The sequence below is a fragment of the Neoarius graeffei genome, chromosome 6, assembly GCF_027579695.1.
Source record: "Neoarius graeffei isolate fNeoGra1 chromosome 6, fNeoGra1.pri, whole genome shotgun sequence".
NCBI classification, from domain to species: domain Eukaryota; kingdom Metazoa; phylum Chordata; class Actinopteri; order Siluriformes; family Ariidae; genus Neoarius; species Neoarius graeffei.
In genome coordinates this window covers 96,379,306-96,392,904 of record NC_083574.1, presented here as the reverse complement: position 1 = coordinate 96,392,904, position 13,599 = coordinate 96,379,306, and the positions used below count along the sequence as shown (strand labels likewise).

The window sequence follows — 13,599 nt, the reverse complement described above, 5'->3', positions numbered from 1 at the left end:
CAAATCCAGCGAAGATGATTAAAGTGACTTGTGGTTTCAAACACAGGAGAAATGAAGGTAAATAAATACCGGTTATTTTCTCTTGGTTCTGTTCCGTTTTAATCAGCAAAGTAGCTGCCGTGTTAAAAGGCACTGTTCGGAAAGAATCTGTTCAGGTACATACATGTACATTTACAGTACAAAATCGTTCTGTACATGCAGTAAATATCTAATTTTTCAACATAGATATCTGCGGCTTATAGCCCGGTGCGGCTTGTATATCTTTTTTTTTATTTTTATTTTTTAAATAGAGCGGATGCGGCTTATATACAGGTGCGCTCTATAGTCCAGAAAATACGGTACTCAGGCCATCCTTAAAAAAAAAAAAAATGCGTTTCCTGTCCACCGGGTGAGCAAAAAAATTTTCAATCGGGAGGGAGGGATTTTTTTTATTATATATGGATGGATAAGAAATCGCAATGCTATGTTTGCTTTTTCTTTCAGTACTTTATTACAAAAGCAGACACATTTAATAAAATATGACTGTTTAATCAACTGAAACTTGTACAAAAACTTTAAGTTAGCATTTTAAATGCTGACTGCAACATTTGCAAAACTTTTACAAAGGTACTTAAAATGTCCGACACGCGGACTTTTTGTAGTTCTAAATCGAGCGTTAGGCCGAGTTCGGATGAAATTACACTATTAAAATGATCACTGAATGATTTGTTTTTCTGAATCTTTACTATTTTGTTGTTCGCTAGAATACCATTTTGCGATTTCACACTTAAGCAAATGATGAAAACTCCGGATCTCCTTCCTTCATGGTGGCGGCCGTTTTTTTGTGCCGCACGGCGCATGCGCAGAGCTGATTCAATTCTATATTCTGTGCGGAATGCAGGGCTTTCCACAAGCGCCGGCCGCCGGCCATATAGCCGGCTACTTTAATGACTATTATTTTTGTAGCCCACAGGCTCTAAATATTAATTTTCGATTTTAATAAAATTAAATGTTTATCTAACGGACTGACAATAATGTCAAACTGAACCACACTCATTTAAGTTGTGATTCGCGCCGTTTGTACCGATAATAACCACAAATTCCCCGCCGACTTCGTTGATCAGGGGAGAGTAACTCATCCGCGGCCCCGACATGCGGTGTGTGTGCACGCGCACTCGGCGGAGGCAGTAGTGTGTCGGAGGGGACAGAAGCAGAGATGACGCTTATTTTGTCTCCGGTAAACCAGTCTTCTCTCGTTCAATTACGTGCTGGCATCAAAAGACACCGTTGGTTGTAAATGAACCCAAACTGAGTGGTTGGAGTGTATTTTCATACACAAATGGAGAAATGTTGGCTGAGTGTGTAATTGCGTAGCCGCCACTGCAGACCGTTGTCGTTGTTAATTCATAGCATGCTCAGCTGCGTGAATGTGTCATGCACCGAAAATAAGAGATTTACAAGCCAGGAACGCCTCATGATGCAATACGCAAGAAAAGAAAGAAGATTTGCTGCCATTTTACTTTGTATTTGAGTAAAGTGAATAAATAAATGGTCTGTGGAAAATGCATTTAATCCTGGGAACTGCGTGCACAGGAGTTTATTTTGTGTTTACTCTCCCTCCCCGGCTGGCTACTTATTTGTCATGGCTGGCTAGTATGAGCCTTAGTGGAAAGCCCTGGGAATGCGGAAATGTCAAGTTCGATTTTAGATTTAAGAACCCGAAAAAAATGTCGAAAAACCGGCATTAAAAAAAAAAAATTTTCAACCGCACAAACGGCACTCACCCGGCCGGCGGACCGGAAACAGAACATTTTTTAATGATGGCCTCAAGTAAAGTACAGATACTCAAAAAGTGTACTCAAGTAAATGTACTTCGTTACTGTCCACCTCGGCCGTCCAGCCGGTGTAGCGTTCATCAGTAGTGTTAGCGAATGCTAATTAATAAAGCAGTCAAGCCAGTGCTATCCATCGTTAGCTACAGGCTAACAACCGAGAAACAAAGATTTCTGTCTCCAGACTCTTCTTCCACGCTGCAGGCTCGCTACAGTATTTTTCACTCAGGCTTAAGGATTCATTTCCCTGTGTAATATACTGAGTTACTTTTAAAATCAGCATCGACAGCTACACACAAAGGAGCGTCCTGACAGCCTGCCGCTAATCCCTTACAAAATCCTTTACCCGGTTGCTTTTTTGGTGTCTGGCTCAGTTTTGGCTGAGCTCAAGTCCCAGCTGTAATAGTAACAGGTCACCATTGGTAATAACAGTCCAGAACAGCAGCCAAGTATACGATTTGAGACACGACGTTAGTTTGTTGAGTCGGTAGCCGGCGCTGTGTCACATGCTGCGATACCTGATGTTGGAAAATGCACAATATGGACGCGTACCAAGACAGAACGACAGCCTGTATAAATCAGCCTTTAAAGCATTTAACTAGCTAATTAGCCGACCGTATATTACAATTTTACGTTTGCTATAGTACGACATTTTAGCTTCATCAATTATGTCTCCAGGCCACTAAAAATCAAAACACCACCAACCAAGGAAGTAAGCAGAGAACAAGCCGAGCTGCTGGATCAACCTGAAACGGTTGATGCTTTATAGATCCGACCGTACCTGTTGTTCAGGCTCGGCTTCCAGAACCGTCTCGTCCTCTTTAATCGTGACGTCCAAGGAGGATTGTTCCACCGCCTCGTCATCCTCAGCTGCAAACACGTTCAGGACGAGACGATCAGGTTTGTCAAGATTTCGTCAATGTAAAATATGCTCACGTTTGAACGCGAAAGCTTCACGTTATTGTTTCTGACTGTTCAAAATTTCACACAGGTGCTGTGATCCACTTTATAAGTGATGTGAACAGAAGATCTGGAGCAGTACCTCGTAAAGAAGCGGGCTGCTCCGGTGCAGGAGCTCTGGCTGCCTCGTCTGGATCGTAATCCACCCCGATGTCGGGTCCCAGAGTCTCGATGTCCGAGCCCTACGGAAAACACCGCACAGCACGTGCATTTCAACAAGCACGGTCATGAGGTATACCAAAAAATAAATAAAAATTTCAATTACAAACAAACGAATCAGGGTGCAGATTCTTTTCTTTTTAGGGTGTTTTCACACCTGGTCCCCTTTAAAGGAACCAGACTCAGTCCTCTTTAAGGGGGTTTTCATACTTGGTCCCTTTCAGCCATCTAACCGAACTCAGATTGATGACTCAGCATTTTTTGCGCATATGTGAACACTCCAACCGTACCCAGACCCCTTTAAAGCGAACCGAACTGAGACCACCTCAGGAGGTGGTCTCAGTACGGTTCGCTAAAAATCAACGGTACGGTTCGCCTAATCTGCGCATTGTGAACAAAAAGCGCACCGGGTTCACGTCGCCTTTTTCACTGTAGTTTAACCTTCTTCGTTTGCCGTAGTTGGTCACGTGACTGTAGCAGGGAAACTCAACTTCCTTTTGGAACTTACCACAGCCGCTTTACAGTTCTCTGAACTTACTGACTGATGAGTTGGCCACAATAATATAACTATATTATAAATAAATAAATATATATATATTTTTCAATTAATAAATATTTATATATATTAGTGCTGTCAAGTGATTAAAATATTTAATCGCGATTAAATGTCGCGACTGTCATAGTTAACTCGCGATTAATCGCAATTTAATTGCACATTTTTGTCACATGAAAAACCATTGTAATTCTCTTATCAGCATAAAAAAGTGAATGGGCTTGCTCACCGTTCGAACTACGGGGGTACTCGGGGGATCTGAGATCCCCTGAAACAGACATGAGATCCCTTGAAAACATGATTTGGGAAATGTTGGGGGGTCTCTAAAATATTGGCAAAATGATGTTTATTGACATAGCAATCGTGTGTAACGGGAAGCATTTGCATATCCGAAGTGAGCGCGCGATGGAGAGCCGCGCTCTGAGACAAGCGCAAGCACCACCCCCAAGGGAAAATAAGGGACCCCCCGAAAATATCGGCATTGGTACAACCAGTGTTCGAACTATGTTTTTTTTTATTGCAGAGCATAACACGTCTTGTCACAGCCACTGCAAAGTGGGGCTGGAGCCGCCGATGGGAAAACGAAACCTAAGCCGAGCACCGTGGCTCTTCAGGGGAGGGCAGAGGACTCTGGCTGTGCGGGGCGTGGCATCATGTCACAGAGCGTTAATCTCGCGATAAAAAAAAATTATCGCCGTTAAAATTGAGCCAAGTTAACGCGTTAATAACGCGACATTTTTGACAGCACTTTATATATATATATATATAAAAAATACATTTATTTTCCTTAATCTGCACTATTTTGATCAAAGAATACAGCAGGGCAAGCATGGCAGCAGACATTTTGATTCAAGAGAAAATTACCCAGAATTCCGTGCACTGGGGGTCTGAGGGCTCTAGAGGACCTGGTGTGAACAGAAAGAGGACTGAGGCCCCATCAAAGCTTAACTGGACCAGAAAGAGAACCCAGTCCTCTTTGTAGTAAATTCACAGTGTGAACACAAAAAGAACTGAGTTCTTTTTCTGTTGGTCCACTTTTTGGTCCACTTAAAGAGGACTGAGTCTGGTTCCTTTAAAGGGGACCAGGTGTGAAAACACCCTAAGTGGACCAAAAAGTGGACCAACAGAAAAAGAACTCAGTTCTTTTTGTGTTCACACTGTGAATTTATTACAAAGAGGACTGGGTTCTCTTTCTGGTCCAGTTAAGCTTTGATGGGGCCTCAGTCCTCTTTCTGTTCACACCAGGTCCTCTAGAGCCCTCAGACCCCCAGTGCACGGAATTCTGGGTAATTTTCTCTTGAATCAAAATGTCTGCTGCCATGCTTGCCCTGCTGTATTCTTTGATCAAAATAGTGCGGATTAAGGAAAACATACGCAGTGCACGATCATTACATTCACTTTTTTATTGTGGCCGACTCAGTCAGTAAGTTCAGAAAGCGGCTGTGGTACAGTAAGTTCCAAAAGGAAGTTGAGTTTCCCTGCTACAGTCATGTGACCAACTATGGCAAACGAAGAAGGTTAAACTACAGTGAAAAAGGCGAAGTGAACCCGGTGCGCTTTTTGTTCACAATGCGCAGATTAGGCGAACCGTACCGTTGATTTTTAGCGAACTGTACTGAGACCACCTCCTGAGGTGGTCTCAGTTCGGTTCGCTTTAAAGGGGTCTGGGTACGGTTGGAGTGTTCACATATGCGCAAAAAATGCTGAGTCATCGATCTGAGTTCGGTTAGATGGCTGAAAGGGACCAAGTGTGAAAACACCCTTAAATTGCAACATAAAGCAAAAACAAGCGTCACGTGGCAGAGCTGCTGATTGGTCAAGAAACAGAAACTTGTTTAATGGACGCTCCAAGATATTAAATGTAACTATAAACAGATAAAAAGATCCTGAAGGACGTCTGTCATTGTCAAATTACCGTATAGATACAGTGCTGAGCGTAAATGAGTGCACCCCCTTTGAAAAGTAACATTTTAAACAATATCTCAATGAACACAAACAATTTCCAAAATGTTGACAAGACAAAGTTTAATATAACATCTGTTTAACTTATAACGGGAAAGTAAGGTTAATAATATAAACTTACTGTAGATTACACATTTTTCAGTTTTACTCAAATTAGGGTGGTGCAAAAATGAGTACACCCCACAACAAAAACCACTACATCTAGTACTTTGTATGGCCTCCATGATTTTTAACGACCGCACCAAGTCTTCTAGGCATGGAATGAACAAGTTGGCGACATTTTGCAGCATCAATCTTTTTCCATTCTTCAACAACGACCTCTTTTAGTGACTGGATGCTGGATGGAGAGTGATGCTCAACTTGTCTCTTCAGAATTCCCCAAAGAAAATCATTTCTTTCCACCACAAAGGTGAAGGCTACAAGATGATCAGCAAAGCTTTACTTATCAGTCAGAATACTGTAGCGAAAGTGATACAAAAATGTAAGAAAGATGGAACTGCAACCATCTCACAGAGACGTCCAGGTCGTCCACGGAAGTTAACACCTTGACAGGAGCGTCTTCTGATGAGAAGGGTTGAAGAAAATCGGCATGCAAGTTCACTGCAGTTATCTAAAGAAGTAGAAAGCCAAACTGGGGTAACTATTTCCCGTGACACAATACGGCGTACACTGCAGAGGAATGGCATGCATGGATGCCGTCCACGAAAGAAGCCTCTCCTAAAGCCCAGGCACAAAAAAGCCCGCCTAGAGTTTGCCAGGGCCCATGCTGACAAAGATGAAGACTACTGGGACTCTATAGAGATCTTGCAGTCACGTGACCGGAAAGTACACAACTGCCATCTTGTCGGTCAAAAACACCGCTGAATACTGCTGCACTCGTGTACAGAATGGATCAATTTCAACCGACGGACTACACGGCTCATTTTTCTAATGAACAGATAACTAGATACATGTCTAAAATAAACGATCTACAGATTAATGACCCTTATGGCTTACCGGACGGAGTTTTCACGACCGGATTTTGAACTGCCAGCGGAATACACGGACCTGTATAATTACCTCATTAACTTTACCTCGCTGTTCAGTGGTGAAGCACTGCGTGCTTATAAATCTCTGGACAGTTATCTCTACAGAAATTCAGGATTTGTCAGCGACTCAGATGTGGCATCTTGTAAACAAGAATCCTCATTGGATGGGTAAGTCACTTAAGTATTGAGTATAGCACTGACCAGCCGATTATAGAATAGAATAAAGTAATTCCAGCTGTAATTCCAAATCGTCCGTCTTGTTTACATGGATCTGGCGTTGGAGAGGTAGAGGCTTGGCAGTGGAGGTTTGAGTGGCTGTTTTCTGAGCTTAGTCAACAGGCCGGCTCTGCAGCCTCGCTTTTGCTTCCGCTCCCGGCGCCGCCTCCTTCGCTTTGCTTCCGATAACAATCCACGGAGACCCCGCTGGTCTCGCTATCTCGTCCGAAATGTTGTGCATGCGATGGAAATCACTACAAACCGTCATTTTCAGTAAGTCCATACGGTTGTAGTGGATACTGAAGTCCGGTACAGACGAACAACACGCAAAAATACACACAAAAAACATAAACGTGCACAGGTAGGGAGAGCTTGTAGCCGCAGCCGTTGCAGTAGAATTGTATATCGTAGGGTTTTCCAGAAGAAAAGGTAGAAGTAAAAGCAGAAGTAGAACCAGAAGTAGAAGTAGAAGGCGGAAATATGGCGTTTGACCTACAAGATGGCGTCTGTCACAATCTGGATCGGCTGTGACGTCACATGCAAGTGCTCCATACTCTGGAGTGATGAGACCAAGATGAATGGTTTTGGAACTGATGGCTTCAAAACTGTATGGCATCACAAAGGTGAGGAATACAAAGAAAAATGCCTGGTGCCTACAGTGAAACATGGTGGTGGCAGTGTCCTTATGTGGGGCTGCATGAGTGCTGCTGGTGTCGGGGAGCTGCATTTCATTGACGGCATCATGAATTCACAGACGTATTGCTCTATACTGAAAGAGAAGATGCTACCATCACTCCGTGCCCTTGGTCGTTGTGCACTTTTCCAACATGACTAAACACACATCTAACGCCACTGTTGGATTTCTGAAGAAGAACAGGGTGAAAGTGATTCAGTGGCCAAGTATGTCTCCTGATCTGAACCCAATCGAACACCTATGGGGAATTCTGAAGAGACAAGTTGAGCATCACTCTCCATCCAGCATCCGGTCACTAAAAGAGGTCGTTGTTGAAGAATGGAAAAAGATTGATGTTGCAAAATGTCGCCAACTTGTTCATTCCATGCCTAGAAGACTTGGTGCTGTCATTAAAAATCATGGAGGCCATACAAAGTACTAGATGTAGTAGTTTTTGTTGTGGGGTGTACTCATTTTTGCACCAGCCTAATTTGAGTAAAACTGAAAAATGTGTAATCTAAGTTATATTATTAACCTTACTTTCCCGTTATAAGTTAAACAGATGTTATATTAAACTTTGTCTTGTCAACATTTTGGAAATTGTTTGTGTTCATTGAGATATTGTTTAAAATGTTACACACAGCAAGCATTAATCACTCAGTGTTTTATAGCTTACAAAATGCGACGCCATGTCAACAAAGCTGAAGCAGAAAAAGCGCTTTCGCAATTCATGTGCTCCATGCACTCCCCGGCCACTTTAATAAGAACGTGTTGTTGATTCTAAGATTCCTGTTTTTGGCTGGCAGGACTTTTGGAACTCAGTGTGTTCTTCTGTTTTCTGTTGCGTGCCGAGATGCTTTTCTGCTCACCATGGTTGTAAAGAGTGATTATATGAGTTACTATATCCTTCCTGGCCAAAAAAATCAACTCGAACCACTTCAAATCTGTCCATTTTCTGATCTCTCATCAACAAGGCGTTCGTTTCCACCCACAGAACTCTCGCTCACTCACTTTTTTTTTTCCACCATTCTGTCTAAACTCTAGAGACTGTTGTGTGTGTAAACCCCAGGAGATCAGCAGTTTCTGAAATACTCAAACCAAAAATACTCATCTGGCTCAAACCGACACCCCACAGTGAAAGAAAGCCACACTTCACTTTGAGATCGCCATTTTTCCCGTTCTGATGTTTGAACATTCATTAACTGAAGCTCTTGATTTGTACCTGCGTCATTTGATGTGTCGAGAGATCGGCTGATTAGAGAACTGCAGGAAAATGGGTGGGTGTTCCTAATAAAGTGTATGATCAGATCCAGATCATGATATCGTTTACTATGAGGATTATTATGCAAGAGTCACCTCGTTACTGATGACAGTCCATCCGCATGAGGACTCGGTGTCACTCGAGCTTTCTGACATGTCCCCGAGCGGAAAACAAGCTTCAGAGCTATGGAGAAAACACAAAGCAGCATCTCAGCGATGGTTATGAACACATTTGCTTATGAAAATGAGTTTATGGCCCATCCTTTGAGCATTACAGCTGTGTTTATGGAATATTCTCTGTGCTCATGATATTATGATACCAAATGGCCCAGGCTGGTAAATGATTACGGAGAAATAAAGTGAGGAAGAAGGTGGTTCCAGAGAACGCAGAATGGAAGTGCAGCTGCAATGGGCTTTATTAAAGAACGGTGCAGTTCAGAAAATCAAATTTTGCCCATGGTATAGCCACTGGTGTAAATTTGATCAAACTTTAGGAGGCAACAAAGGAGTGGAGTCATCTGGACCTCATATGACTTGTGGGCTGGGGAGCACATTGGGGTTAACTGCCTTGATCATGGGCACGTCAGCCATTCCTGCTGGTCCAGGGAATCGAACTAGCAACCTTTTGGTCCCAAAGCTGCTTCTCTAACCATTACACCATGGCTTCCCCCATTATAACCATGCATTTATAATCCATGTTCTGTATTAAAATCATTTTGTGGAATGCTGGTGTAACTGGATTAACAGGTTTGGAAAAAGAGCTAGTTTTGTTTTGTTTCATTTATTCCACTAGGGGACGATATTGAGCAAAAAAAAAATTAGCAACTGACAAAACATGCTCATGATGTAATTCTGGCGCTGTCGCCGTATCTCTGTCCAGAATAATCAATTCAGAGATGTCACCACAACGGGTGTGAATACTTCCGCAATACCACAAATTTTTATGTTTTGTTTTTTGTAAATAAATTTCGCAAACTATACAGATTTTCTCCAACTTCAATACAACTGCGTAAATTAGTTGAAGAGAAACTCTTCAGATTTTTTTTTCCACCTCAGCTCAGAACAAAAACAATTGAAAAAGGTCCAGTATTGAGTTAGAACTCTATAACCGGCAACCGCAAAACAGCTATACAACGGATATAAAAAGTCTCCGCACCCCGTTAAAATGATCGGTTTTTCTGATGTAAAAAATTAAGACCACGATAAATAATTTCAAAACTTTTCCCACCTTTAATGTGACCTATAACCTGTACAATTCAATTGAAAAACAATTAGGGGGAAAAAATGCACAATAAACTGGTTGCGTAAGTGTGCAAACCCTTAAACCAATACTTTGTTGAAGCACCTTTTGATTTAATTACAGCATTCAGTCTTTTTGGGTCGGAGTCTATCAGCCTGCCACATCTGGACTCGGCAATATTTGCCCACTATTCCTTGCAAAAGCGCTCCAGATCTGTCAGACCTCTTCAAGGTCACTCCACAGATTTTCAATTGGATTTAGGTCTGGCTGGGCCGTTCCAAAACTTTTTGGGGGTCATTGTCGTGCTGAAAGATGAACTTCCTCTTCATTTTTAGCTTTCTAGCAGACACCTGAAGGTTTTGGGCCAAAATTGACTGGTATTTAGAACTGTTCATAATTCCCTCCACCTTGACTAAAGCCCCTGTTCCAGCTGAAGAAAAACAACCCCAAAACATGATGCTGCCACCACCATGCTTCACCGTGGGTTTGGTGTTCTTTTGGTGATGCGCAGTGTTGTTTTTGCACCAAACATACCTTTTGGAATTGTGGCCAAAAAGTTCAAGCTTGGTTTCATCAGACCAGAACATATTTTCCCACATGCTTTTGGGAGAGTGGATGTTGTTTTATTTTTTTTTCCCCAAAATTTATCCGGGCCTGGATGTTTTTCTTTGACCCTACCTCATAGTCCAGACATATTGAGAATACGGGAGATTGTCATCACATGTAGTACACAACCAGTACTTGCCAGAAATTCCTGCAGCTCCTTCAGTGTTGCTGTCGGCCCTCTCGGCAGCCTCCCTGACCAGTTTTCATCGATTTTGGAGGGACGTCCAGTTCCCGGTAATGTCACTGTTGTCCCGGTTCTTGATAACGGTCTTCGCTGTGCTCCACGGCAAATCTAATGCTGTGGAAATGTTTCTGTCCCCTTCTCCTGACTGATACCTTTCAACAATGACGCTTTGTAAGCTCTCCGTGAACGCTGGCTTTTGCTAGAGGATGCAACTAAGTAAACGTCTGAACTTTATTTGGGGTGAATCAGAGTCATTTTAATTGCAGGTGTGAACCTGAATCAAAAGGTGCTTCAACAAAGTATTAGTTTAAGAATCCTCTGGGTTCTGAAAAACATCCTGCACTTTTTTCCTTGAAAAATAAAGTCGAATAAGTATTCACTTTTTCTTAGTCTGTATTTTTTTTTTTTTTTTAAATCCTGTGGACTTCATACAGGTTTATTTCTACAGATCAAATTTACGCTCCATTCCAGCATCTAATAAGAAAGAGTTGATTTTGGGCCCCATCAAGCTCAAATAAACCTCTTTAATCTGAGCTTACTGAAGGTTATTTTAGCATTGAATTATTCAAAAGAGGTATTAAGACTCTCTTTATCCTTTATTTCAACACAAAGCCTGATTTACAACTGAACAGAGTCGAGAAGAATCATGGAACCACCTGCTATTATAGAGACAGCTCAAGTCTCGCGATACTTCATGATATCGCCGGATAAAACGCACCAAATATCGCGATAACACACTGATCAACCGGAAAGGTCACTTTCTTATTCTTAACTTTTCCGAGATACCAAAGTTTCCTTAAAAACTTACAACATATCATCATAAAACATTATACAAGCCAAGAAACAAAGATTAAAAATTGGAATTAATTCAAGCTTGCTACAGTAACCGCCCTAAAAACAACAATTTAGTGCGTCGTAATTGTATTATGACTGACCAGTTAGCGTTAAACTATGACGTCACTTTATGACAACTAAAAATTAAAACATTTAAGCGCAGACATGTGTGAGCTCTGAGTGTAACTGCGCCATCGACAATCAATAATCAATAATTCTCAACTGGAAATAAGCTGAAAGACCGAGTCCAGGCCTTTCTAAACACACACACACAGCTAATGCTGTAATCATGCAGCTTCCCAGAGCTGCTCATCAGCTGTTTTTCCTCCAAAACCCTTGCACTAAAACTGCACCGCATTGCACAAACGCGCTTATTTCTTCAAGATCAGAAAATCTCCAAACAGTTTGTTAGCGTTACCTTTAAAAGATAAATACTGTCTTTCTCCAAAGCAGGAAAATATCCTCGATGCAAAGTGACTCTCTCTCTCTTTCTTTCCTTGACGTTACACGCCTCAAAACATCAACACTATATTTCAGCCAGACCAACAATAATAACAATATGACCGTTCATGCATCATGGGAGATGTAGTTTTTAGGAAAAACTCTAATACAAGACATCAAGCGCGCTCCGGAACCGAATTTACTACAACTCCCAGAATGCAGCAGGAGTGACGCAAACCAGGAAGTGTGGTTCGTGTCGGATTGTTATTTGTGAATTGTAAAATATTTCTGTCATTTCATCATGTTGTTATTATTATTATTATCTAGAAAAAAAATCTAAATTAATTAACAAAATTTATCAAAATTATAATCTATTCTCCGCTTCTCACAAGAACCGGCACGTGAACCCGGAAGTTTGGTTTTATTTTTATTTTTGTTTGTTTGGGTTTTTTAAATAATCTAATTAGATATTAGATTATACTGTTTGAAAAATGTTACGTATGAAAACATAAAATACTGCAACGATAATACTATTCTTTATATATATATGACACTATTGCACCCAATCATAAACAAACTTCCGCTAAACGTCACTGTTACCATGGTAACGCCTTGCGACACAGCCAAGGCTGTTTAATAGCACTCCTTATTGGGGTCCCCCCCTTTTTTTAAACTACTTTTTTCTTGTTTTTCACACTTGATAAAAGATAAAAAAATTTACATTTTAAATTTAAGGAATTAAGAAGCGTCACACACACACAAAAAAAAAAATTCCTAAACATTCCTGTTGCCAAGGCAACGCACTGACAACAAAAGCCCTCATGCATCATCAGATGCCTGTGGTGACCGTCCATGAAGGTTGGTTGGAGACTTTTAAATGAATGTTTTGTTATATACTGTATTTCCTCTTTTCCTCATGCTTGCTTTTTTCTCTCTCTTTAGGTTTTAACAGCTCTTGAATCTGATTTCCAGGATAAAATGCCTCAAACCAAGAAACATCAGCAGGATCACCGTGCTCCAAGTCTGAACCTTGGGAACCCAGTGTGCTCCTTCATGCTGAAGTCTTCAGCCTCCTCAGGGCCCCAACCTCAGAGTGTTATGTACAAGACCATGTCCAGCAAGTACGGATCTCGGCCCCCAACCTTCGAGTCGTCTCCATGTGTGTATCACCCACTGTCTCAGGGTTTCTCCGAGCACCTGGGTGTGTGTGGGATGTTCCGGGACACCTCATTCAACACCAGCCTGGACCACAGCAAGGTCTACGACTACCCCCATTTATACAACACCATCTGAGACACCATCAATACCCAATCAATCCCGAGTCCTGCTCTGTGTGGGTGGATGAAGTGTAATGTGATGATTCTGACAGATCTTCAGGACTGGTCCTGCTTTACAACTGCCTGTATGTGTTGCGATAGTAACGTTATGAATTTTGTCTATTGGCTGGAGAAAAAGTGAGTGATGGCTGGTCATAATATTAAATCTGTCTTGACAATCTCTCTGTCTTGAGACTCTCAATATCTTGGTGATGAAACTATCAGTTTTGTTTCATCTCATAATAAAAATCATTTGACTATTACAAACTATTACACACACACACACACACACACAAAGACTGATCAGCTGCGTTCATGACTGTTTTAGAAGTTTTTCAAGTGTGTAATGCTCAACT

General features: G+C 41.6%; 2 protein-coding genes across 7 annotated transcripts in view; one reads left to right on the top strand and one right to left on the bottom strand.

Moving 5' to 3' along the window:
• ccpg1 (cell cycle progression 1) overlaps positions 1-12,040 on the bottom strand; it is a 45,007-nt gene extending 32,967 nt beyond the window's left edge. For 4 of the 5 annotated variants that reach the window (XM_060924207.1, XM_060924209.1, XM_060924211.1 and 1 more), the window contains exons 1-4: positions 11,905-12,040; positions 8,719-8,806; positions 2,854-2,953; positions 2,593-2,681 (exon numbers count right to left, since the gene is read on the bottom strand). In XM_060924207.1, coding sequence (XP_060780190.1) covers positions 2,593-2,681; positions 2,854-2,953; positions 8,719-8,778 — 249 coding nt within the window. In that variant the 5' untranslated portion in view covers positions 8,779-8,806; positions 11,905-12,040. The other variant, XM_060924208.1, reaches the window with a different exon arrangement.
• Positions 12,041-12,151: 111 nt separating this feature from the next.
• LOC132887592 (piercer of microtubule wall 2 protein) lies at positions 12,152-13,387 on the top strand. Of its 2 annotated transcripts, none has more exons than XM_060923060.1 (2): positions 12,152-12,176; positions 12,870-13,387. In XM_060923060.1, the coding sequence occupies exon 2, from the start codon at positions 12,906-12,908 to the stop codon at positions 13,218-13,220; it is 315 nt and encodes a 104-aa protein (XP_060779043.1). In that variant the 5' UTR covers positions 12,152-12,176; positions 12,870-12,905; the 3' UTR covers positions 13,221-13,387. The 2 variants fall into 2 exon arrangements, with proteins under 2 accessions (XP_060779043.1, XP_060779042.1); XM_060923059.1 differs by lacking the exon at positions 12,152-12,176 and adding an exon at positions 12,704-12,785.
• Positions 13,388-13,599: the final 212 nt, after the last annotated feature.